General features: G+C 39.2%; 5 protein-coding genes across 12 annotated transcripts; 4 read left to right on the top strand and 1 right to left on the bottom strand.

Annotated features, from left to right (window-relative positions):
• The first annotated feature begins 242 nt into the window (after window positions 1–242).
• Window positions 243–2,176, top strand: LOC112293379 (type 1 phosphatases regulator ypi1-like). 2 transcript variants are annotated; one of them, XM_090243520.1, is made up of 2 exons: window positions 243–363; window positions 651–2,176. In XM_090243520.1, the coding sequence occupies exon 2, from the start codon at window positions 1,199–1,201 to the stop codon at window positions 1,559–1,561; it is 363 nt and encodes a 120-aa protein (XP_090099646.1). In that variant the 5' UTR covers window positions 243–363; window positions 651–1,198; the 3' UTR covers window positions 1,562–2,176. The 2 variants fall into 2 exon arrangements, with proteins under 2 accessions (XP_090099646.1, XP_073395587.1); XM_073539486.2 differs by having other exon boundaries at window positions 340–471.
• Window positions 2,177–3,598: 1,422 nt separating this feature from the next.
• On the top strand, window positions 3,599–5,757 carry LOC112293377 (uncharacterized). Its single transcript, XM_024542694.3, has 4 exons — window positions 3,599–4,016; window positions 4,500–4,655; window positions 4,833–4,905; window positions 5,018–5,757. The coding sequence occupies exons 1-4, from the start codon at window positions 3,996–3,998 to the stop codon at window positions 5,323–5,325; spliced, it is 558 nt and encodes a 185-aa protein (XP_024398462.1). The 5' UTR covers window positions 3,599–3,995; the 3' UTR covers window positions 5,326–5,757.
• A 485-nt stretch (window positions 5,758–6,242) lies between these two features.
• Window positions 6,243–7,161, bottom strand: LOC112293378 (uncharacterized). Its single transcript, XM_024542695.3, has one exon. The coding sequence runs from the start codon at window positions 6,900–6,902 to the stop codon at window positions 6,531–6,533; it is 372 nt and encodes a 123-aa protein (XP_024398463.1). The 5' UTR covers window positions 6,903–7,161; the 3' UTR covers window positions 6,243–6,530.
• LOC112293376 (carboxyl-terminal-processing peptidase 1, chloroplastic) lies at window positions 7,143–12,204 on the top strand. Of its 5 annotated transcripts, none has more exons than XM_024542692.3 (15): window positions 7,143–7,248; window positions 7,407–7,539; window positions 7,852–7,969; window positions 8,105–8,283; window positions 8,609–8,728; window positions 9,040–9,177; window positions 9,550–9,654; window positions 9,831–9,999; window positions 10,176–10,252; window positions 10,691–10,735; window positions 11,025–11,108; window positions 11,203–11,241; window positions 11,425–11,487; window positions 11,715–11,844; window positions 12,031–12,204. In XM_024542692.3, the coding sequence occupies exons 1-15, from the start codon at window positions 7,169–7,171 to the stop codon at window positions 12,096–12,098; spliced, it is 1,548 nt and encodes a 515-aa protein (XP_024398460.1). In that variant the 5' UTR covers window positions 7,143–7,168; the 3' UTR covers window positions 12,099–12,204. The 5 variants fall into 5 exon arrangements, with proteins under 5 accessions (XP_024398460.1, XP_024398459.1, XP_024398458.1 ...); XM_024542691.3 differs by having other exon boundaries at window positions 7,407–7,545; XM_024542690.3 differs by having other exon boundaries at window positions 7,852–8,283.
• A 669-nt stretch (window positions 12,205–12,873) lies between these two features.
• On the top strand, window positions 12,874–22,204 carry LOC112293374 (uncharacterized). Of its 3 annotated transcripts, none has more exons than XM_024542688.3 (17): window positions 12,874–13,974; window positions 14,102–14,311; window positions 14,978–15,084; window positions 15,382–15,505; window positions 15,671–15,970; window positions 16,424–16,734; window positions 17,272–17,318; window positions 17,886–17,970; window positions 18,462–18,575; window positions 18,866–19,048; window positions 19,243–19,374; window positions 19,548–19,706; window positions 19,848–19,923; window positions 20,322–20,437; window positions 20,526–20,687; window positions 21,003–21,275; window positions 21,524–22,204. In XM_024542688.3, the coding sequence occupies exons 1-17, from the start codon at window positions 13,659–13,661 to the stop codon at window positions 21,974–21,976; spliced, it is 3,168 nt and encodes a 1,055-aa protein (XP_024398456.1). In that variant the 5' UTR covers window positions 12,874–13,658; the 3' UTR covers window positions 21,977–22,204. The 3 variants fall into 3 exon arrangements, with proteins under 3 accessions (XP_024398456.1, XP_024398455.1, XP_090099644.1); XM_024542687.3 differs by having other exon boundaries at window positions 12,914–13,974; window positions 19,240–19,374; XM_090243518.1 differs by lacking the exons at window positions 12,874–13,974; window positions 14,102–14,311 and having other exon boundaries at window positions 14,979–15,084; window positions 15,299–15,505; window positions 19,240–19,374.
• The last annotated feature ends 4,010 nt before the right edge of the window (window positions 22,205–26,214 follow it).

Below are 26,214 nucleotides of genomic sequence, written 5' to 3'. Positions count from 1 at the left end.
AATAAATTCCTAATTGAACTAAGTTTCCTTAGAAATTGTTGTGAAAAATTGGCATTGATTTTTTCACGACGTGATAGAAAATGGCTGACACCCATTTCAGTTTCCCACTCGATTTTATTCAAATATTTGAATATTTCTATTAAAGGATATACAAGTGAAGGGCTTTCCACTATTGCCTGGTTCTCTTGACAAGTGCGACAAGTGTTCCATGTGGTTGTTCCCCCTTTGGGGACGTGGGAACACGAAAGGGATGCATTCACACCGGCGAGTTGGTGTTCCAGTATGCAATCAATCAATCGACGGCGCAATCTGGCATCAGGGTCCAGAAGCATTGAAGTTACCAGCAACCTGATCTTGGCTATGGTGGGTTAGGGCTTCTATTCTACCCCTCTTTCTTCTTCTCGGTCTAACCCATTTGTGTGCCCATCGTGCGATAATTGGCGTTGTCGATTTTAATTGCGCGTGTCCCGTGTATGCCTTCTTTTCTTCTCGTTGTTTTGCCGTTTTGGTTTTGTTCTGTCGGCTACCGCACTTCAAATCAACTCTCGGGACAAATCAAAGCAGAATAGTGTGGTCATGCAGCTGATTTCCCTGTGTTATGTTTTCTGGGTGTGATGTTGATGTGGTTAGAGTTTGCTGCACTTGCGCAGAGTTTATTGTGCCCTTGAGGAAGGTAGCGGGCGCTGAGGATGCGGGATCCCGAATCGCAGATAGCAGAGCAAGGAGAGTATATCTCTGAGTGTGCGGTTAATCTAGAGGGTTCACACTCACAGCGAGGACTTGACGACGATTTCAGGACTGTGCGGAGATTGGAAAAGCAGAGGAAACGAGGTGGGACTGAAGACCGGATTTGAACTGGGGGAGGAGAAAGGATTCTTGAGAGGCTGTGTTGACATCCGGAACGCCGCCTTGCAGAAGCATTCTGTAGCGTTCCCACCTTAGAGCTCAGCGAATCGTTCGTGCAACTCCAGGTTCACTGTCTTCAGAATCCTCAGGTCGAGAGGCTCCAAGATTCGCTTGATTCTTTACGAGCTAAATTGCATCTTTTAATATCCATACCGCCAAGTCAACTCGATTACAAGGGTTTGGCTATGGTGAAGCACGCAGAGAGGTCGCTATTTTGAACGGAGGATGTTCCTTTGTTAGTTCACATTTAGAAAACTGTTAAGAGCACGGCGTCTGCCGTTCGGAAAGATCCATGGCACAAGTTAACAGGACTTCGGCTACTGCAACTGAGACCTTGCAATTGCACGAACCAAGCACGTCCGAGCATCCTCCACAGGTACAGACATTGACTTTACGAGTGGCACCTCAAACGAAGAAGAAAGTTTCTTGGAGAGAAGACACCGTTGATAATGAACACATGATGAAGAAAAAGTCCAAAATATGCTGCATATTTCATAAGGATGATGATTGTGACAGCGATGACGGAGATGATAGTGGAGACAAGGGGAAGGGTAAGGATCATGATCATGATCATCACCATGAATGTAATCATTTCCATGATGACGCCAATGGCTCAGAACAGCTCCCTGAACACGGTTCAACGTCCAGTTCGTAGATAGCGCAGCAAAACAATCTGACAAAGTGTTTGCTTGGGGTGTTGCCGAGTTTGTGAAGCGGTTCAGTTGAAGAAGTTGAATGGAACCGGCCATTGAAGCAATTGAGACCACATTGGTGAACCCTCCGATAAATGCAGGGTCGTATACGATTGACAGTCTGCGTGACCATTGTATACGACCCTTTTGCTGCTGACAGTTTCTTCATCCTTGGACTAGGTTGTAGGATGTAGAATTTTCCTGTGGATCCGCCAGAGTATATTGACACTGGGAATTGATGGATTCTGGGTTCCCCCTTCCCAAGGGTTTTGCAAAAGGATGGAGGTAGGCCAGGCAATTCTGAGCGGCTTGAGAGCCGATGGGACTTGCAGATCGGTAATTTGCCACATCCTTATAGTTTGGATAAGTAGCCTATCTATGAAGGTTTTGTTTTTCTTGAACCTCTCGTATGTCGTTAATTGGATGTCTAACAGTATATCATGGTTTGAATGATGCGAGCCTGTCTTTGAGCTCAAACTGTGGCTAAGATGACACTAAAAATTATGAGGATTCCAAGGGTTGTTAAGCATATGTCCGTGATTTAAAAAAATAAAAATAAAAATAAATCATGTATGGCATATGTCTCAGTTTCCTTAGTAGGAACCGACTTTTCATTATGATACATCATTTGCTTGAGTCGGTCAGTGAGTACTGAGAACAGTTGAAAGGCCACACATTATGGTATTTAGGTGACTTCAGATCCATTCCAAATTTCTAACCATCAACTTTGCTTTTCTTTTTTCTTTTTCCTTTTAGGTTTTCTGCATCATTATCTTGTATAACGCAATTTCGATGAGTTAATAAATACTGGAGTTGTCCGTAAACTCCGACAGCATTCCTTTCATAATTGCCTCCTTTAGAATGGCGATCGTTTCCTGTCTTGTCTATTAGATAATTGACAGCTTCACCTGCCTATGTGTCATGGATCTCCATTCCTTTCTAGACTTGGAGACAAACCTTACCCAAATGCTTACTTTCTCATAGAAATGGACCAGACCAGGAAGCAGTATCAACAGGTTTAGAACATTGCACTGATGAAAGCCTTAGCTCTCACTTTTGCTGTCACATCCATCCTCCATCACCGCACTGTAGGGCTCTTCAGTTTGATGGAATAGGTATAGTTGCATTGTTCAGCATTCCTAATTTTCGTTAAGTCTTTCAACATAGCAGTTTAGATACTTCATCTTGTATGCAGAAATGGTAGTTCATAATTCATCGGGTATTTCCCTACATGCGAAATCCTGCAGATGGCCAAAAGCTGTAGATCCACTGGCACCGACACTGTATGGATAGTGGATTCCTTTTATTAGGGAGTGATAGAACTGTCTGGAAGGATAGACACCTGTCAGTAATGTGTAGATATTTCTTCTTTGGTGACTTGATTGACTCTGCGGTCTAAAGAGACTAGGTCACGGTCTTCATCACAATCCTTGAGGGTCATGGCTTAGAATCATTGATGAACAAAGATGACATTTTCATGGATACCTGGGTTCAATGCCTTTGAAAATCTGAACCCTAGAGATTAAGCTCTTACTTTCCCAGAGTGTGTTCCTCCTGACTTAGGGTGTAATAAGAATCTTGATTCTTCTTTTTAAATTTAAATTTTGGTTGTAATATTTTTAGTTTTAGAAGAGAATATGGCGAAAATGATGATGTTTTTAAACCTCTAAAGACGCGTTACTTGAGAAATTGGTTACAAAACTCAAGTCTTTTTTGATATATATACACATACACACACATTAATATAGATTGTATTCTAAGAAATCACGTTGAAACAACGTGGAGAGGTAGGAGACCCAAAAGTTGCAACGCGCTCATAGGGGGCACCGTGGAGAAGTGACCCGAATCCAACCGTGATGGCACACGACGTGGAATGCGGGCGCCGGAGCCCGCGGGGGAAGGGGACACATGTCGCCAGGTCCTTGCAGCGGGGGCGTCCCAATCCATGCGTTGTCATGATCTTTTTGTAGAAAAGTGGATGCTCTCTCATTTTGTCTTTCCGGTTCTGAGTTGCGCCGTGCTGTGGGATTCAATCCCCATCAATCCTACGCCCCCCCCGCCCCTCCGCCCCTCCGTCCCCCTCGTCGTTGCTTTGCTTTGCTTTGCCATCTTCCAGAACCTTTAATTCGTCTAAAAGCAGGCTGTGCTTGTGTACTGGGTTTTGCCCTGCCTCGCCTTCTTAGTCCTCCGCTTGGCCACTCTCTTCTTTTCACCTTCAAGCTGTTCAGGAACTTCTTCTCTCTGTGAGTCGTGACCAGGAGCGCCGTTTCTTGACTTGAGTGAGTGAGTGAGCTGCACACGTTAGCTTTTGTGTTTCTAGAATCCGCGTCGAAGGACGGATTTGGAGTTGTTACTCAACTTGGATCGGTCGTTCCAGTGAGTCTGCCTTTGAGAGCCATGTCGAATTACATGACTGAGGTGAGCTTCTCGTGTGATGGGTTGTTTCCCTTGCTGCCCTTACCGGCTTGCACATGTTCGGGGTTGTTGTTTCATCGTTCTTGTTTGCCCGTGAGGTAAAGCAGTTTCAATGATTTTTGATGACGAGTGCAACTTCGTGGGGGATTTTTTTGGGGTGTAGATTGGTGTTGTTGCTTGTCCAACGAGTACTCTTTTCTCCGTACTCTTTTTTCTGTTATCTTCTCCTTGTAGCTAGCTACAGTTGGGCTGGGTAGACTACAGGCTCTGAGGATGGAAATTATAATGTGCTCGTGGATCCCAATGTCCAGCCTGAAAGCATTTTGCGCGCTTCTTAGTGACTAATTTACTTTGGACGAACATTTAGTTAAGGTGTTTATTTATTTATTTATATTTATACTTATTTTATTTACCGACTATGGGAATAGGAGACTTTCTGCAGTGGAGTGACTTTAGTGACGGAGTGGTGTGTTTGCTCATTCACAGCTGTTTTATGGCAAGCCGGAGCCCGTCTGGGTGATTAACAACCGGCGACGAATGGGGGTTGCCGGAGATGCGTACTACCCCCCCGGCATGACCTCAAGGGGTTATGTTGGTCCGGAATATGCAGCGGACAACGCTCGCGGCACTTCGCTCTTGCCGGTAACTGTTTTTTGAAATGCAACTTTTATTTCACCCAACATTGCAACTTTTGATATATGCTGGATGTTAGTAACGGTATAGCTTGTGGATCTGCAACTTTAATTCTTCCTCACCTTTTTCTACTGCAACGAGATGTGCAACAGTGTCAAATTAATCTCTTTATTTCTGGTTTCACAGGAGGTGACTGTTAAGACCCCCATCTATGGCATGTCAGACACTGCTCGAATCAAACATGTATTGGCTGCCGAAGGTAAATTGAGAGACTCCTCTTGTCTTCATATCTTTCTTAAACAGAATTCAAGTTCTCGGTCTATGATCTGGTCACCAAATCTGACTGTGTCTTGTGATCTTTGGTGTGATAGGCGTCTTCAACGTGGTTTGCGACATTCCACAGCAAACAGTCAAAGTGCAGTCCAACCTCTCTCCACGAATGCTCGTGGGACTGATCCGTCAGGTGACAGGAAGCGCCCATGTGATCAACTACGTGGACCCTCTGCAGCCGACTTTCGAAACAACTCAAGATAGGGTGAGATATGCATACGATGATTCATACTCGTACGATGGTCGCACAGGTTACGCTCCTGCTTACAGCGCTCCATATAACGGCAGATCCTACGACAATGAGTTTCGTCCGGGTGGCTATGCTCGATATGGAGGGAACTACTACTGAGCGATCAGGGATTTTGTCACCTGACAAAGACATTACAATTGTATGTATGTAGCCGCATCTAGAAACAGACATGGTGTGCACCTGGGCACTCACCTGCCCCTTCAAGGGACCGATAGTAAGCTCATGTGTTAAAATTCTGGGCTGTTTTTCGAAGTGAGGTCTGTGTTAGTTTCAGCCCCACATTGGGGTCCAACTTCAGTGTTCACTTGAAATAGGACATTATTAGGTGTGCCCCGTGATCCCGTCAAGATATGACAACTTGGGCAACTCTGCGACACATTTACTAAGTCACAGGAATGGGAAGTAGGAACATATATTAAGACTAGATTTGAATTTTTGGTTGTATATGGCCTTTTGGTATGGTGATGCTCTTTGAGTAAACTGTAAACGAAGGTGACTGAAATAGTTCATTTTGGTCTTTTTTGTCGAGAACACTAGTCTTCTTGAGCGTGTTCAATGTTGCGAAGATCATCCGCATTAAATCTAATCCAAAGTAAGGATTAATTCTTCTCCGCTGCTTTGGAAAATGCTTTAAGATTCGGTTTAAGAACAGCAGGCTTACCTGGCACTAACGATAATGATAACTGCAACTCGTATATATGTAGATGATTATTACCACTACCCACCTTGGGTCGGCAATTCTGTTCCGAACGCATGCGTCTGCAGACCGAAATTTCTCACAGACGATGTCCGTAATCGAAGAGACATAGACATTGAAAGGGGCGTCCTTGTCGCCAGGGCTGGGGTCCGGTGCAGTAGAGTCCTCGCCCAAACCAATCTCGACGACAAGCATACAAACAATACCTTGACCTAACTTCGTTGCACATAAAACCTTATGCAAGATGTATAATAAAACTATTTGCAAGTTGAATTTCGACTGAAATAAATTAGACACACAGGTTATCGGCCATCAGCAGTTGTGTGAAAAGTTTGATAATCTCTTTTGAAATACATTCTTTTAAATAGTCGACAACCTCCTCGAGCAGTCAAAGCATCCCAGTAGCTTAACAGATAGCTCACTCTTAAACTAAAAACCTCAGCATACCCGGATCACTGCGTGCAACTCTTAAGACGAACCAATCTATGAGCAATCGAAAGTTTAAAAAACCTGATAACTTAATCCCTTGAGCGGGGCACTACAACGCTACAAATTTCAGCTCCAGTAGCTTGCGAACAAAGAATCTACCCTGAAAAATACTGACAATTCAGAAATGAGCAAGGCTGTATACTAAAGTCCAAGCGAGCAAAAACAGTGTCATCGATGCGAATAAGCCCTCTTGCAGGAGGGCACCATCACCACCAAACTCCTCGGCATCCACCTTCAGATAAATTGAGTAAACGCCATAAATCGCTCCAGATGAAAGCGCAGCGAAAATAAGGATCCAGAGGAAACCCGTAAGAGGTATTGCACCCCACAAAACGCCGCAGACGAGTGCAATCGCTTGCCTGATCCAATGCAACACATCGCCTAGTTGATCCCGATCCCACGAGGCGTCCCCTTTGATCAGCTTCTGCAACCCGGATAAACTGGTGTCGCCATCCTGCTTCTCGGCCTTGAGGCCGTCAGACGATCCCATCTTCCCCGGCGTGCTATACCAACTGGGTCCGCTCCGACACAGAGTTAGATCACCTGAAAAATGCCCTAAAACCTCTGCACCCTGCACTCTTCCCTTAAAACCAGAAGGAAGAACTCTCCGGATGTACGCCGTCCGTGAAGCCTGGAATCTACAAATGGGTGGATTTCCTGGTAGAGAGGAAAAGATATGAGGCTATGGCTTATCCCTCCTCGTCGCCAATGCTTTCACAGTTCTTCTCTCTGTTGGTGGAGGCAGAGAGTTGAGCAATGGCTGCCGCGCTAATCACCGCATTACCTTGCCTTTTTCACAGCCGTCATGGTCGCTCGTCTGCCGTCATTGTAGCCAGGTCAGGCTCCTAAGTCTGATTATGTTATGTCGTTGTGAAATTAGAATGATAGTTAGGAAACAGGAGTGGAATTGGAATTATGTTTTAACCGTTCTGTCAACGGGTTGGTTTTGGTCTCTGGTGATTTGAAGTGAGTTTGGGTTTTTGATTGTATTCAGGAAGAAGGTCCCAACAAGGAGCTCTGGTGGGTGCTGGTTGCGGAATTTTTATGCTCCTGATGTGCATTCTTCGGAGTTGCGTGCACCTTGTACGCCGTTTGAATTCGATGCGTGCGTTGAGGGTGAAGCGGAGGTGAACGTATGCGCCTTGCTGATTCAGATTTTGGCAATTTCGAATTAGAGATTATCTGAAGATAAGAGTCATTTTTTTGTGTAGACATCAGAGATGTGCTGAATGAATATCAAAAGAACGAGATATATATCACGATCGGTCACATCTTTGAGATGCTACAGGAGCAGTTAATTATCGTGGAATCAAATTGCTAGGATATGTTGATACAAACTGGTGAGCAGAAGAATGTGCACTCGTTCTGGAGCTCATGGGATTAGAAAATTGAAATTCCTCTTCTGGAGCAGATATTTATGAAACCCTTTTCTCCTACAGTCTGTACAGGGTGGCACTGTATTGAAGGCAATGAGAGATGCTGGAGTCGGACTTTTAGCATCATTGGTTACCCTCGCTGCGAGTGTCCAGTCTCCTCTACCTGCTTTTGGCTTAGAAGGTACCCATGAAGCCTCTCAAGCTGGTCGTGTGTCTGTGGAAACAGCTAAGTACAATGTGGATGCTCCGTCTACAGCGGGAAAAAATTCGCTCTCCATAGCAACAAGCAATGATGAGACTGTGTCACTGGGTGTAGCTCCTGAGGATGTCACGTTACGGGATGAGTGTACTGAAGAAATTGCAAGTAGCGTGGTTCCCATGGAGGAGGCAGTGCAGGAGGTTCCTAATGAATCAGTTATCCAGGAAGCATGGCAAGTCGTGAATGAGAATTTTCTAGACGCTCGTCATAATTCTTGGTCTGCTGATGCGTGGCTGGTATCATCTCGTTTCCTTTCATGAATGTTCACTGTATCGTTACCAACCGCAACATATTTTATTTTATTTTTAGTTTAAGAAGAATTTATTGTGAAGATACATTCGGCCTATCGAGAAACGTGACCTTTATATGCTGGGGCATGTGTGCCTGATGAGCATAAGTTATTGTCCAGTACATCTGTTTCCCTCTCTATCGTGACCGGAATAACCCTCAGAATGATTATTTTAAATTAAGAGCATTTGCGATGGTAAGCACCTTTGTTGACGGGCATGCAACTCACGTTGAACATATTTTCTAAGACTAAAGTGGTCATCTTGATTGCAGAAAAAGAAACAGGAGGTATTGAAGAATCCGATTCGAAGCAGAATGGCAGCTTATGGATCTATCCGCAATATGTTGGCTAGTTTAGACGATCCCTTCACTCGCTTTCTTACTCCCGAGCAGGTGTGATATCAAAACTTCTTTTACCATTTGTATGCATGAGGACAAAGTCAATTATAAAGCTCGGTGTATTTTACGCTTATTTTCAGATGTTGTTTTCAAGGGTCCATGAACTTGCTGTCATCCTCAGTCAAAATCTTTGTAGTTCTTGTGGTGTCCTCTAATCAATGCAGTTGCGCGCGTTTGAAAGAACCTAAAGTAGTCAATGTCCATGTAGTTGGTTCGTTTACCAAATAGGTTTTTCCAATCAGTAAAAGTGATGTTGAGGCTGAAACTGTGCTGCTCACACTTGCAGGGGCATGTTTCCATGACAGTTTTTACAACTCTCGAAGTACGATGTGACTGGGATTGGTCTCAACATTGGAGAGTCAGCACCTGCTGCCGGTGAGCCAAACCTAAAAGTTATTGGCATTATTCTTGGGAGCCCAGCCCAGCTTGCTGGAGTCAGACAGGTATATCCTTGCCAATCATGTTATCCTGATAAGAAGCGTTAATGATCTACTATCACAATGTTTCCGTTTTTTGTACAAGCGCTTTCATTAATAGGTATGTGGATTTTTTTTTTTTTTTTTTTTTTTTTTTTAAGATGATGGTACTTTTTAGAGAGCAGCTCAATCCAAATCTTTCAATTGCTACATAAAATTTACAAGATAAATGTACTAATCCATTTCTAAGGAATTTTATAGACTTGCGGACCTTTATGTTTAGCTTCTCAAGGAATTCTCCAAGAATTACCTCTATCTCTGAAAAACATTTGTGAAGAATATTGCGCATACCATGTGTATTCTTCTATGTGCATCCCACACGCTGCTGGTGTGATTCAGGGTGATGAATTGCTGGAAGTTGCTGGGAATAGCGTCACTGGTAAGACAGCTTTTGAAGCGGCATCGCTTATCCAAGGTCCAAAGGGCACGAAGGTTTCCCTAAAGGTTGTCTTTAATGCTGACTGCTGAAAGCTTGCATTTCTGTTACTGTCGATGCCCATTTATCACGTTGTCAGCATAAGGGATCACGTTTTACATTCTTGGGCGGCCTATGGGTTCCCGCATGGAGCTAAATGCCAGCGTCAGTACAATATGATCAGTTGTTATTGCATGTCATACAGGTTCGACATAATCGATGTTCTACTCCACAAGTTTTTGAATTGGAGCGTCAGCAAGACGTGCGATCACCAGTGTTTTATCGTTTAGAACGTGTTCCGGGTTCGAAAGAAATGACCGGTTTTATAAAGTTGAAGGAGTTTAATGCTCTTGCCAAGCGTGACCTCTTAACTGGTATGTTGTCTGTCATTTTGGCGATCCTAGATTTATACTTGACAGACGCGATCCGTTGGATTTATGTCTTCAACTTGGCAGTGTGTATCTGCACTCACGTAACAAGAAGTTTTGAAGTTTCCTAGTTGTAAAATATTGAAATGAGGGAAAAATGAGACCTTTCACCTACTTTGCAGCGATGAAGAGAATGCAAGATGCTGGTGCTACATCTTTTGTGCTGGATTTGAGAGACAATCCAGGGGGTCTCGTGCAGGTATTCTCATCCTCTAAAAACGTCCTGATGCAGTCAACTTTTTCGGAAATGCATATGTTCCTGTTTGAGCAATTGATTTTCAGTTATATATCCTTGTGCCTGTGTTCAGCGATAACAATTTACTGTTTGAGAGATGATTACGATAGGAATTGAACGGCGCATCCTCGATTAATTGTGGGACACCCTCTCTTTTTGGAAGCCATTGTTTCTCAACAGGACCTTCAAACATTTTGAATCGAGATTTCGTGCCTGACAGATCTAAGGAATTTAAGTTTAAGTTGTGACATCTCCTAAAATTTTTCGGTTTTTCGAGAGAATAATCTGTCCTTAGCAAGCAACACCAACCCCTTCATGCAAATAAAGAGGTGCAATTTCTGATTGTCTGAAATGCTACTTACTTTTCTTGCAGTTCATTTACGTTTTAGATTTTATGTGCAGGCTGGTATTGAGATCTCGAAACTTTTCCTGGATGAAGGTGAAACCGTAAGTGACTTTCCTCTTATGGAAATTCGTTGAATTTTTTTCCTTATCTCGTTGAACATTTGTGGTTTATCAGCTGTTCTCTTTTTCGGTGATTAGGGCTGTGGATCTTATCCTCTCAGATACTTTCTTGTACACTGTTGCTTAGGATGATATGATCTCATTTTGAGTGTAGAGATGTCTCTTAGAATGTATAGGTAATGTTACCTGCAAACATTTTTGAATCGTGCTATTCTTTCTGACCATCTTGATTGTGAGAAGTAATGCTATATTCTTTCTCATGTTTGTCCAGGTCATAGAAACCGTGGGACGAGAGGCAAAGGCTGTTCGAAATGTTATTGCTACAACTCCACCCGTAACAAATGCTCCCCTTACGGTAAACACTTGTGCATTTATCAAGCTATTCTTATGATTATGATTATTATTATTCTTCTTGAGTTAAAGCTGAATACCAAAGTCATCTGATGCAGATTTTAGTCAATGATCACACAGCTAGTGCAAGTGAGATCGTAAGTATCTGACTTATCCCTGAGCTCTTTCAATGTTGATTAGTTTTAGCACATTCTGTTGTCACAACCTGGGACTAGTCTAGAAGAAATGCATCATAGCTTTGTACAGTTTTTCAAACTTTTAGCCGAAGTAAATGTACCATTTGTTGCTGATGCTGTTTCGCATGCTGTTGTCAATGGAAGGTTGCTGCTGCTCTTCACGACAATTGCAGGGCAGTGCTAGTGGGCAAAAGAACTTTTGGCAAGGTGTGTTCCCAAGTAATTTTCTATTGTCATCCAATAGTTACTTAGAATTTTCCGTTTCAAATATCCTGTCGTTTACCGTACAAAGTTTCACTTCAAATATATTTCCATTGTGTATGAACGATGCCGTTTGTGAAAATGAAGGCACTAATTGAAGTGAGAAGTTCTTTGTGCTGATTATTCTGTTTGAGTGTTGGAATGCTGATTTGGCTTTGAATTATTACCCACAGGGTCTGATTCAGGCCGTATACGAACTGAGTGATGGATCTGGAGTCGTGTTGACAGTAGGAAAATATGTCACACCCGGTCACCAGGACATTGATGGTGTTGGAATTGAACCAGATTTCAACCAACTCCCTGGTAATAACTTTCCTTCTTCAGATTTTGTAGTTTTCATTGGATTAGTATTAATGAGTTGGGAAGCTTCAAAGTGGTAGTATGTTGTGGAAGGATGTACAGTAGTAACAATGATCCTCATTTGTGCTTTACCGGTGGCTCTCATACTTAACCTTTAATTACCTCTGACTAGACGTATGTCACACGCAGATTCCAATGAAGGACTGGGGAAGTTAGCTCAGTGCAAGATGATGAAGGCTTCTGCAAATTCTTCCTAAAATCCAACTTTGCCTTAGTCACGGAAAAGTTATAGAAACAAATTAATCTGGTTCAAAACAGGACAAGTTTGTAGAATCAACCATTTGATACGAGTTTTGTTCTTTACTCCTATTTGCACTTGGATATGATTGTGGTGCTTAATAACTGCGTGTTTGCTCTTTAGAATCTCAACTTATGGCCTTGTACCCGAGATAGAAAGTCTTGCTGCATAATGAAGTGGTTTGGTAGTAATGATTTTTTATTCGGCTCAATTTTGTGCCTTATTAGGTCATAAGGTACAACCCTCCTTTTTGTTGTGGTGGACAAGCAAAGAACAGAAACTGCTTCATGCGTTTCCTCCCAATTATTACAATTATCTCTTGGCTTCAATAAATGAGCCGGTAAATGGTAATTATAACTATTAGCTCACTCTTAAATGGTTTGCACGTACAGTATCAAACACATTTAGTGAAAAGTTTCTCACCGAACATCCAATCACCTGAAGGACAGCTCGTGAGGATTCGACCAGCTCCTTCTCATTGTATGCCGGTAAAATTTCCTGTAAAGATTCAGCCACTTTGAATCGAAAAATTAAATGTTAGGGTTATACACCTCATAAATTTCATTTTCTGAAACCGTTCATCTAGTTGGTGTAATCTTTAGCGACAAACGATCACAAATTCTCGTATTCTCGGAATACGAGAGTCCAGGCATGTGTATATTTTAAGACTATCAAACACTCCTGAATCAATGCCAAAGGCATGGTGCTCTCCGCCCTTGGGTGAATTGTTATGTATTCATTCAACATGACGATGCTGCTGCTCCGCTATGAAATTGTAGGCCTAGTGGCCGCTTGCATATCACCTGTTCCGTGGGAGTCCACGTGCATAACAAATTGAGAAAGGAATCGGGTTGCTTAACATGACCACCAGGACATGGCTTTATGGCCAGTCGAAAGGAAACGAAATAACCTCCTGCAACTGCTCTCTCCCGAACATCCTCGAACTTACACATTGCTTACAGCCACTCGAGGCTGTGATTGCCCACCAATTCAAATATGTGTGAGCAAAGTCTTTCTCCAAGTTCATGGATGCAGCTAGACATCGTATTGATTTCATCGAATCTTTATTCTTTAGGCAACAGGTAGCATGTAGGTCAAGTTCTGGTGGGGGTATCAGTGCTTGTCCGACCATGAAGGGTGTAGACGCTATGTTGAAGTTCTTCCCAGGAGATTTTGCACGTTGCGTTGAATATGAATCGTTGGAATCTCAGATTTTTCGATGATATTCTCCTCTGGGTCGTTTTTTCCTTTTTTGTTCTGCTCGGACTTCTTCTTGTGAACGTGCTGAAGGGCTGGAAATCGCTGTTCTTGTTTGATAAAGCAAGTGAACAGCATGGGGTTTGTTTATGATCATATGAGGGTGTGGATTTAGAAGCTTTTAGCGTTTGGGAGCGTGTTTCGGATATTTGGTTGGAGGGTGGATTTCTCTCGGCCTCGTAGCTTTCGTTAGAGATGGTAAGGTTGGGGAGTATGAGCAGGGCGAAGTTTTAGGGTTTCTGGAGGGAAAGTGGAATTTGCCATGGACAAAAGGGATGGGCACCTCGTGCAGCGGAAGTATGGGGTGCTGAAAAAGAAAAAAAGAGTGGAAGAAATGAGGCTTGTTCAAGAGCCTTTTCTTCCTGTCGTTGCACCTCGTCACGGGGTGTTGAAGAAGAGGAAGCAGAAGATGGTGGAGGTTGGGCATATTGAGGCGCACCCAATTCCAATTCTTGAATCACCCCCGTCAATTTATGATTCAACCCCAGCCCCAGCCTATGATCTCCCGCGCTCGGGTTTGTTGAAGAAGCGGAAGATGAGGATGGCGAATCCTCCGAGGACCAATCTTGTGCTGAGAGGTATTGCAGTCTGCATTTTAGTGCATCATGGTTTTCTCTTATGATAAGTATGGTAGCTTTAGGATTTTTGAGTGTCTTTGGTCGATTATGAGAGGTGAAGTTGTCATTAATCTGTGGTGTGGAGCAGTGGATGATTCTGCCACGGAATCCGAAGGAGATGGCAATGCGCGCGAGGTAACTGTTGCGACAGCGGCGCCACCCGCAACAGTTCCGAAAAAGGAGGCCCGTGCGAAGGGTGTGTTGAAGTTGAAATCTATTAATCACGAGGGCCTTGTCAAGAATGAATTCACTCCACCTCCTGAGCATCATCCCGTGGTGGAGGTACAGCAGCCAAAAGGTGAGGTTTCGTAGTGCAAAACAAGTGGGCAACATGAGACTGTTAAATATGTTAATTCATTGTATTCGTTATTTGATGTTTGCTTTTTGCTGAACGAATGCTGCATTGAAATCATGTCACGATCATGTATTCGGATGCTAGGTTTACAGTTAATTATAAGTAACTAAGTAAGTAGTCATGGAAATGCAGACGTGAAGCTTCTCGTAGCAATCATTAGGATAAAATAAGAATCACTTAAGATTTGAGTTGAAGTTAATGTCTTAGCGTCGGATACCAAGCTTGTGACGATTGTTGGAAGTTTGGTTGGCGCATTGTAGATGCATTACTTTGAGAGGGGATATAATGGCGTCTCTCCATTTACACAGACTTCTGTTTGGTAGAATAGCAGGACGATGATTTTGGTATTTGAAATACAATTTAAGTGCGTCTTTCCCGTTACCTCCTTCAGTTATACAGTGCATTAAACTGATGCAATATAATCCAACCCTCTGTTGAATAGGTTTAGGTTTTGTATACGGAAGTTTGTGTTAGGATGCTTGGTTGTGAACTCGTTGAGTTGAAGTAGGATTAAAGTAGAAGGATCATCGATATCAGAGAATCATCGTTATTACTTTGGCGGGTGTTCTGTTCTTTCCATTTAGATTTTTTTTGGTGTTGGTGGTTCAGCTGGTGATAGGAGAAAAACAATGATCAAAGAACTTGCAGCATCCTATCGGAACGATTGCCAAACCTACTGCAGGCAGCTTTTGCAATTACAGCGTCAATGGAGAGAGGTCTGTTGCTTACCCACTTATGTAAATTTAGAAGAACTGAGCACCTACTATCGAGCCTGGTTTATAAACCATTTAAGTTTCTGGACTTGAAATATGGTATCATCTCTCAGCCACTTAATGGGCGTAAAGCATCACTGAACACTATTATTTAAGATATACCTGTTTGATCTTGAAATGAATTTCATACCTCTTAGTCCGGTCAATTGAAACGCAGGAAGTATAGAGCCGCATGATTATCATGGATATTGAATTGAAACCAGAAACTGATGCTTCATGATGGCTTGTTATACTAATCAGCAAGAAATACCAATTCTTCCTCAAGCACCAGCAGAAACTGAAAACACTCGAAGGGGATCAGCGTCCAAGAAGGATGGACGTAGAGGAGGCGCAGCTCGCTCCCGTAGATCTAAAAGAAATCATGGTAGTCTTCTTTTTCCTTGTTTTCTGTTTTCCTCCCCTTATTCCTCCTTATCTCTACTCTCAGCAGTGTACCAAATAATCAGATTTTTTTGAATCAGTGCTTCAAAATAGCTGCGAAACCAATGTCTTCTATGTTTTGATCTGATATGCTGACTTGTTCGTTCAGATAATGATGAGGGTCCACTGCAATTGGTAAATGGAAAGATGCCATTACGCAGACGTGTGGGATGGCGAGCTAATGAACGAGAGGCGCTCCGGCGAGGATTGTTGATGTTTGGTTTAGGCAGATCTGAAAAAGTTAGGAGCATCATGCGAACCCTGTTGAAGCTTTCTCGGCATGGTCTTGGTGATATAGCGGACTCATGCTGGGAGTTTGTGAAAGGGTGTGGAGCCTATGCCGAGCCCAAGGAGCGAGAGTACGCAGAGAAACGGTTGCAGGAGGCCTCGGACCATGGAATAGAGATGGGTAAGTGTAGAAAGATCAAATGCGTCCGAGACGAGATATTTTTCTTAAGCTCAGACCTTACTGATACATATTTGCGATCAGCATTGTAGGTTTGTTCCTTTTTAATGATTTTGTTATTTTATCTGAACAATCAGTGGAGGCTTAATCAATCCGCTTTGCAAGTTTGTCTTGATCAGTAAGTAATACTCTGCGAATTTATGTACTCACCACTCGTGACATTCTGTCCTACATTTCTAGTGGGTACCTTGGGATTATTTTCTTCATCCCATGTACAGCATTACCATCGAAGTCATTACACAAATCTATCGATTCATTTTCATTAGATCTGCTTCAGTTGGTAGTTAGTTGTCGCTACGCCCTATGAACTGAGGATTTCCGTAGCTTACGGGATATGCGATCACCCGTCCTTTCTAACATTTTTTTTAATATATTCGTGCGATGGTACTGTTGCAGGGCCAGAAGTTTCCGAGAGAGTGGGCGAGTTTGACAAGGTGGGGAGGAATGGCTCAGTCTGGTTGAAACGGTTGAAGCTCCTGGACAACCTTGCTGATGTGGTTAGGATTTGTGCAAATAAGGAAACTCGAGAGGCTGCATATAGAGCTATTGATAATCTGAGAGATGCCAGCGTCCCTCATGAAGCGTGGGGAAGAGAGGCGGACTTGGCTTTGCTGGCTGGAGTCTACAAGCATGGTTTTGGGAATTATGAATCTTTGCGCAAAGATGAGCAGTTCGTAGAGGCTTTCTCAAAAGTCTTTAGCTTGCCTGTAAGTTGCCGCTTATTTCACCCTGCAGATAGAGTTAATATCAAGCTCTTCAGCCTGGTGCACTCACGGTTGTGATCAACTAGGGTTGTGGTAGTCTTGGATTTGAAAACTTTCTGACTTTACACCGCACACTTCCCTACGTATTATTTCTATATCATTATAGGTTTACGTGAGCGATCATTTGACTCATAGGTTCGATTGCTGACACAAAGTATTGCGTCCAATTACATCTAATGTCTCCGAAAAGCCCCCTCAAATTGCTTCTTCTTGAGTTGAATTAAATAGGGTCTTATTATATGAATTTCTGCTATTCCTGTTAATCTGTTGTTTAGATTGATTATTCCAGTGTTCCTTTTCGGTCTATTGAGTCATTACTCTAGATTCATATAAGCTTTGCAGCCGTATAACTGTAGATCGTTGTGGGACGTAGTAATAGTTAAACAATTGTGCGCTTTGTATATGATTAGTAGATAATTACAGTGTAAATTGGTGGACTCGCTGGTGATATTTGTTGGTGCCATCTTTTGTTTGCTTTAGGATGCTGAAGATAGAAATGGAGATACAGATCCACAATCGTCAAGCAGGTTTGATAGTGGATACCATCCTTCTCACGTGTTATGTTTATTAATCATGTGCTTTTGAAGTTAAGTAACTGACTCTTAAACTATTGCTCAGATTGCATTTTTATGTTCTTTTCTTTTCATGTACTCCGCAGCAGTATCTTTTGTCATGTTGATATCTTCTATTTGTGGTGTTTTAGTGCTATATTTCATATGTGGACGTATAACCTTTAAAGGGCCAAAATAAAAACTAGAAATGAACAACAATTCTGTTTTCATTTATATATACAAAAGAAAAATGGGTCAAGTTTCAGATTATAATATTTTAAAACTACTTAAGTGTCATCAAGTTTTGTATCGTATGTATAAGTTTAAACAAGTTTAGAATGGTCTAGTGTTGAAGAATTATCTTTAACAACATTTGAATATATATATATATATATATATGTATTTTCCAAGTTTGATTTTACAGATAATCTGCGTTTGTCACATCTTCTCTTTTAGAATATACTTATTCCAAAGCATATATGTTCTGCTGAAGACCACTTAGTCTTTTATTTGCACATACCTACCAATGTGTTTGTTGTGCAGAGATAAACCAGATTGGCCAGATGCAAATACTTTGACACGTAGGCTCAAGCGTCTAGTGGATCATATTACCCGAGTTGGTCAACAGGTACATGCTTCCTAAATATCATAGATTGCAGACGTTCCTATTTTTCCAAGTAGTACAGTAGCAGTGGACGCTATAGTTTGCCTCTATTATCTTCAAATGAATCTTCTGATCATGTTCTTGTGCTCCGTGAGATTGGATTGGACCACGTTACTGAACATAATTTGACCTTAACCAAGAGATATCTCTCATTTTGAGGTCTTCTTTTTTATGAACCTTGACTGCATGTAAATGCCGTTCTGTATTGTTTCTAGTAGTGATGCTATCACGTGAAAATACATCACAGTAGTTAAGTTATGTATTTACCTCGACGACTTGATTACCTCAAGTATCATTTACACAGGATGCTTTATTTATTTATTTATTTACTTAATATTGTGCGCAGTTTCATGATGAAGTTGAATTTGTGAAGAATTGAGTATTTTGTAACCTTCACTGTACGCACTGTTTCTTTCACTAGATTCTTACAAAATACTTATATTATACTGTTCCAGGCAAGTAGAGCGCCTAAGGCCTCTGAAACCCCACACGTACCACGATCCCTTAAATGGAGTAAAAGGGACAAGATAGAGTTCTTTCGACAATTGATGCGCTGGGGTCTCCCACTGGTATTATTATTGTACCAATTAAAATTTTCCATTTGCATTCGCCTCCCATGACCATGCCTTCTGTATCGTAGTGAGATGCTTGCCTTTGGACGATTACTAAATCTTGCAAATGCCGAAGAACTGGAAAGTTGAAGTTGAATCATATTGCGGAAGTTTTCAGCTTTCAACGCCACAGCCGCATCAGCCTAACATAATTGCTCGAGGATTGAGGAAGCAAAATTTCGTAAGAATCTAGTGTTGGACAGGCACCAGGGAAAGTAGATTCTTACAAAATACTTTGTGTTGGACAGGCACCAGGGAAAGGCAAAGTTAGGTGGCAACTTCTGATAGAAAGATCGACCAATGCTTCTTTGAAGAAGAGGGATGACAGCGGTCTGGAAGCCTGTTATCGTGATATTTTCAGAGAGATGAAACAGCTCTTGGATGGACCTGAAAGTGGCCAGGAAGATGGGATGGAGAGGTCCAATGGCAAGGCAAGGCACACAGAACTCTACTGCTCCCACATTAAATGGTGGTCAGGGCCTACATGCCACCCACTTGAGTTTATGTTAGCGTCATGTCTGTGTATAACCTTATCACTTGTTTTTATCCATCACTGGGACACCTGTATCTGGAAATTTGTGATATTATGTCAGATGGTCTCATAGTTTTCGTCTTGATTTAGCAGAGAAAGAGGAACGCTACATCAAAGAGGGCTTCTGCTAAGGCTCCAACATTTTCTAATCTTGAGCAATCGGCCTTTAGTCCAAATGTGCCTCAGGATCCAATTGGACCGCCAGTCCTTAACGAGAAAAGCGCGGTGTGTTTCCACAATTGGTACTTGCATATTTTGAAGGATGGAGTTTTTCATTGATTTTAAAATTACCAAAATGAATCAAGGAACAAGTACATTCATGCGGGGTTTTATCCTGGTTGTTTTCGTGTTTGAATAGGTAATACGGTGCTAAGATTTGCTTGCCACTGCTTTTTCAGGTGAGGTTGAAAGAACGATTGGAGCTGCTTGATACTTTGCGGCAAGTGCCAGAGACTCTTCAAGATGAAGATTGGGATACTTTAGGCCTCTCCTTACATCATGGTCATGATATGCCAGCTTGGTGGGAGGCTGGTTACCATGATAATGCATTGGTCAAGGTAGCACCGGGAAGTTCATGATGATTTTGAAGCCATTCCCCTGGTCTTAATGCTTAAATGTATTTGCATCAGTCAAGCAGTCCGTTGTGTTTAATATGATGAATTGGCTTACATATTTCGGGCCTAAATATTTTTTTGCAGGGAGTGCTGGAGTATGGATATGGATCTTGGGATGATATTTTTGCTGATGAAAACTTGGGATTCCCTGATGATATTGGTAACTTATATTCTCTTTTACATCTAATGGATTCTTGTTATCAGCGACCACTCTGAAGAGAGCACGATACCTGTGTGTTTCATGTAGTTTTTGCTCCTGTTCATTGGACTCTTTTTAATAGTTGGTGTACGCCTGCCAATCAGAATTCACCGATAACATTTTCAGCGTAACTGAAAACAATCCGGTATAGATGTTGTTTAGTCGTTGGAAAAGTAGCCCATAGTTTTTGCAGTTAAAAGACTGATTATGTTTGTATTATCTGGTTTAGTTCGAATGGCTTTCTTATCAATTTTTGGTCGGATCTCCATCCTGTATTTGCCTTGTTCTCTACCTTGTTTTCCACCAGATGTTGGATATACAATCTCATTTGGATGAGGTAATGATTTTTTGTGTGACAGTTGTGAGGGACTCCGAAGATGGAGCAGCGGCGTTAGCCAAACCATCTTCTAAGGCATGCATAAAAAGGGTGAAGTTTATTGTGAATAATTTGCGGCGTTATCTACGCAAACTCAAGGTATGAGATTATTTTCTGTGATATTTCTTATGAGAACGTTTCATTTCGATAAAACTTTAGTCTTGATTCTCGTGTTTTTACACCTCAGGTGCAGCAACCGCCTCGGAGGAAAAAGTCAACTCCTGAAGTAAAGGAGCCAAAGGAGGTAAAGCGTTTCAAATATGCTCGTGCAGTGGAGGTTGCTCGGGATTCATCCAGTAAACCTATTTTACCACTGATTTTGACTGACCGTCTGACGCTTACAAACCTTGTAAGACTTTTCGTAAATCCTGCGAAAATTCTGTTTTAAGTTTGTATGAGATCATTGAAATTATCTGAGCCGAGTGGCTGGTTGCACTAGCATCTTAACAAGAATGTTGGTCGCATTGCAACTATGGTTTCCTTGAATTCTGTTGTTAATGATGGGTAATTGTTGCTGCACCACCATAGCATCGCGTTTGATTCAGATGTGATCTTTTATTTTTGAGTTGCAAGACTGATCATGTTTGTCGTCACATAAAACCACTCTTGCTTACTTTGAACTCTGGTTCCTTGACGCTGATCATGAACTACTCTTGCTCAACAGGGAAGAATCGAGCCAGATAGGCCAGGGTTCCACACCGAACGTCATATTTTTCCAATTGGCTTCACCACTCTCCGAGAACATGCCAGCATGATTGACCCAAATGGACGGACAACATATACTTGCACTATTATTGATACTGGAGGTCCTGGGCCTATTTTTCGTGTTTACCCGGAAGATGATCCTAACTTACTGATAGAAAGGGACTCCGCCTCAGGCGCATGGGTTGTTGTATGTGCTCAAGTTAACCAAGTGAGGGGCATTGAACGTGACAAAGTTAGCTCCTTTTCTTCTTCTACTTCTTCTATTTATTTATTTGTTTGTTTATTTTTATTTTGTCCTTTTGTTATTCAGTTTTAGTAGGTTTCGTCTTCTATTCATAGTAAGAGTGATGTCAGAGAACATAGGTTTGTACCATGCTGTAGTGTTTGAGCTTACGAATCTAAGTTTTTGAGACATTTTGCTTGCCCTTCGTGGGACTTGATGATTTAGAATGAGCTGATGTTAACTTTGGGGCTTTTCAGGTCACTGTTAGTGGAACGGACATGTTTGGTCTGTCCCATCCAGAAGTGTGTCGTTTGATTCAAGAGCTGCCTGGAGCAGAACTGTGTAAAAATTTTCGTCCTGAGTTATCCTTTTCAAGATTTGGCACACAAGTGGTAACAAGACCAACTATTGAAGATTCTAGCTTATTACTGGACAGTGTATTGGGTAGGTCTGCTCAATTAGCTCCAGATTCAGATGTGGAGGAAGCGGATGAAGGCGGTAGTTATAGGGATGAAATTCCAACATCAGCTTGGCATGTCAATACAGTTGAACCAAGAACTGGAAAGACCCTCATTCGCCCACCAGCTGACCAATCCTTGGAATATGAAGAGGGAGATGAAGAGGAAGAAGATGAAGAGAATGACGACAATGACGAGGACAACAATGAAGACAACAATGGCTATGGAGAGAGCACAGATGAGGATGACTAATAACGAGTTTCCAAATCAATGGTGAAAACAGGCTCATACCTGGACAGAAAGCTCTGATTTAGGCAGCCGCAAAATCTTTCATACAAGTAGGTTGCCTCAGTGATGAATGACTTGATGAGAGTTTTTGGGTTCATGAATACAAGAGGAAAAGCCTGGATTGAACCACGAACTATATTTGCAGAATAAGGTACCAAAAATGTTACAACTCACTTTCGCTTTTTGTTGCAACTTGTGTGCTCCGTGCTAACTTCCTGTCGATGATCAGATTTGAGATTCTTTCTGCATGTGCTTTGAAACTTGCTTTTACAATTGAGGGCGTTATTACCGACTCCAGACAGGCACTCGATGGTCTTTGATGCCTTCAGATCATGCTCATGTTCGGTATTAAAAACTACTAGGGGTTGTAGTGTACATCTGGCGCTGGGGTAGCTGAATTGTCAAAATGGTGGTAAAAAATTATTTGTGTGAAGGAGAAGCCTGTGTGAGAAATATTGGATGACAAGTTCATGGAAAAAGGAATATGAAAACCAGTATTATGCATGGTCGCTATAAACCTCCAATTCCAAGGGCTTCCATTCATTACAACCCTGCTCTTCTGGAAATGCGATCTTCAAACTTAGTGTGAAAGTTAACAATCCTATAAGTGATAAATTTTTTAATATCATTACAGAAATTTATTTCTATGCAGTATTTCTCATCCATCATGTGGAAAACATTTTATTGCAAAGATGTGAAAGTTTTAGATGATGAAAGTGTACTAAGACAAAACAAGTAGAAAAAATACATATTTAAAGAGTAGTTGGTTATTTATCAATCATAATTATCAGCTACTTTTAATCAAAATTTTCTCTGCATGTTCTCTTTTAGAACCTTTATAATTTGATGCATTAATCAAGTTCTATCTTTGTAGAGAAATAGGTTAAATATAGTGCAAGCAATTGTAAATATCAAGAAAGCTTATTAGTAATGTACAAGAATTATTCTTGTTCATGTATATAACATCAAAATATTCACAATTCATTATAAATTTTTAACAAAGCAATTTAATTCATATCATTTTAAAATAACTAAAAAAATCAATTTTTATACGCTACTAAAAAGTATTAAACAAAATTACTTTCAGCAATTAATTTTAATTATGGTATCATAAAAAGAATCTCTCTAGGTAAAATCTCACCCATGCAAAACATATATAAATTAAAAAGAAATTCAATTACAACCAACATATTAAAAATGCTTTAATATTACAACTTAGGATTTAAGGATTAAAGGGATTTCTAATCATTCCAAAAATCAATGTGAAATTATACATTTATAAAAGCTATGCTAGTTTTTGTGTATGTATACAACTATGTAAGATTAAAGTAGCTGCAAATGCAATTGTAACCAATACTTTTTTTTTTTTTTTAAGAATATATATATATATATATATATATATATATATGTATGGAGTTATATTGAATGTGGATTGCCATAGAAGTCCATAAAAAAATTTAAAAGTCTCAATAGAAGATTTTAAATCTTCTATTTAAATTTCTAAAAGCCTCAATAGTGATAGCACTAATCAAAATTATTGGAAAGAGATTATTTTATCTTAAATTTTAACCGACAATAAGTGGTGAAAAAAATCCCTCTTCTATTATTATATAAATTTTTGATACAAGAATTGTATATTCTAATTGAGAGATTTAACTTTTGATCCTAAGATAGTTTAGAATCTAGATATAATAATCAAACTTTGTATACTTTGTATTCCAATGGGGATTTATTTAAAAAATATTCTAAACAAATTCAAGCCAATTGTTTTATAAATAGGAACTAAAGTAGGCTAAGTACTTAAAAAAGATTGCAACAACATATGTTTGAAATAACAAAAAAATTCCAAGAATTGTAAGACCACATTGTAATTTAATTTAGATGGATCTAAGAACTTAATGTGATAGTTGTAAATTTGATTATAAAAAATATAAATAAAACCATCTAGATAGGTGATAACTACTTATTAATATATTATAAATTCTACTTTGCAATTAACTATAGAATTAAAGAATTCTTGTCTATAATTAAATTTAAATAAATTAAACAAAAAAATAAAAATACAAATGAGCTTAGGCATAGACTTGAATTAGGAAGATAGATGTATATAGTAATATTGTTAAAATCCTAAAAAAAATAATTATAATAAAAAATAGAAAAATAGTAATCAATAAAAAAATTCTAATTAGCCATCAATAAATGATCTAGCTTTCTATTGAAGATATTTTCATCTAAAACAAAATTTTATGACATCCTAAATTATTTATTAATAGATCTCCAAACCATAAATAATGCCAAAATAATTATTTGTAATAAAGATCATATAACAAAAATAATTGCACCTATTTATTATAATAATAATAGGTAAAGACACCACTATGGCTAATTTTACACCATCTAATATGTAAATGAAGTGCATTGCAAAAGAAAATGTATATAAATATAATAGATTAGATCTTAAATCATAATTAATTTTATAAAAATAGTTAATTTTTTATACATAAGATGTTCCTAATATATATATATATATATATATATATATATATATATATATATATATATATATATATATATATATATATATATATATATATATATATATATATGACAATTTTACTTGATTTACCTTAGTTATACAAACAAAGGTGATTGAAACTTCAATTATTTGTTTTTCTGATAATTCATAGTTAGATGAAGAAATCTAAGCTTAAAATTAATGTTTATTTTTTTGTATAATTATTTTAAAATAATATAATAGGAATATCTACTACAAAAGAATTATTCAAAGAAGTAATTACGAGATGAACAATGCAAATATATTCTAATAATGAATTCTACAAAAAATCAAACTATAAGTATGATACAAACTATGCAAATGACTTATTCAATTCAAACCTAATTCAAGATGCATTAGCCAATACACTTTGTCTTAATACAATAATCCTTATTATTAATTTATAATAAATATTAATGTAAATAGTAGCAATTTTTATTTAAACTAGAATTAATAAATTTAATTTTTTTGAGAGATTGATTTCTAAAGAATACATATAATACAATCTTATTTTTTCTAATGAAAATGTGAAAGAAATAATTTATTATAATTCTAATATATGCATTTATAGATACAAGATATCCAATGAAACAACAAAAAGATGCAACCACAACTTGACTTCTTTAGACATATAATAAAACAAAGTAAATGTTAATCAAAGAAAAAATTTGAATATTCCAACCTAATTATTAAAAAATACCTATAACAGCAACATAGTGACAATACATGTTTTAAGTATTAAACAAACAAATATTACAACAAAGACAATATTTTCAATAATATTAAATGAATCCAATATATTTGTGCATTATATGATGGAAAAGAAACTCACTTATAATCCTTATTTCTTTAGGCTAGCATCAACATAAGTAATTACTATTAAAAAATACATTATAAGATTAAGACTAATATACTTTTATGTTGCATGTTAAGTAACCAAGGCTTGTTTTATATAATACAAAGAGTGAGCCTAACAAAAAATAGAGCCACTTTTAATTAGTTAAGAATTATTATAAGATGTTATTTTGGATGCTACTACAACACAATAAGTTTCCAAATAACTCCTTCAAAACAACATTATTACTTTAGTTTCAATTAACTTTGAGTAGTATAAAAATATTTATAGCAAGAATTTTTTTTTTTTTTTTTTTTTTTTTATGGTGCATAATAAGGTAGAAAAAATTATTCCAAAGTTTGGTTTGCAAGTTAGATTCTTCCAGGAGAAATTTGGCCCTTACTAAATATTCATATTAATCCAATGTAGATCAAAATTCCAGCCAAATTCTTTAAACCTTTATTTAAATGGTTTTTCTTATTATTTAATATCACCTTAAATTAAAAACCTTTCTAATTTCATCAATTAAAGAGTTATATCTTTATCTTAAATTAATAATCAATAAAAGCACACCATAAAAATAATATGATATAGATAGTACTAAAGATCTCTTCAAGTCTCCATCTCTAAAAATTTTAAATCACAAGATTTGTAGTAGAAGAACCTAAGCTATTAGAATCATATTATGATCCAAAATTAGCTTTTATAAGTTCAAATAAAAATAAAATTAGATGTATATGATTTTTAGTAAACATCATATAGAATATATAATAGGTAGTGAAGATTATTTGATAGACAACATAAAATTGTAAG

This window comes from Physcomitrium patens, chromosome 16 (genome assembly GCF_059467195.1).
Source record: "Physcomitrium patens ecotype Gransden chromosome 16, ASM5946719v1, whole genome shotgun sequence".
NCBI classification, from domain to species: Eukaryota; Viridiplantae; Streptophyta; class Bryopsida; order Funariales; family Funariaceae; genus Physcomitrium; species Physcomitrium patens.
The sequence above is the reverse complement of the archived record's forward strand: the minus strand, read 5'-3'. Positions and strand labels throughout refer to the sequence as shown.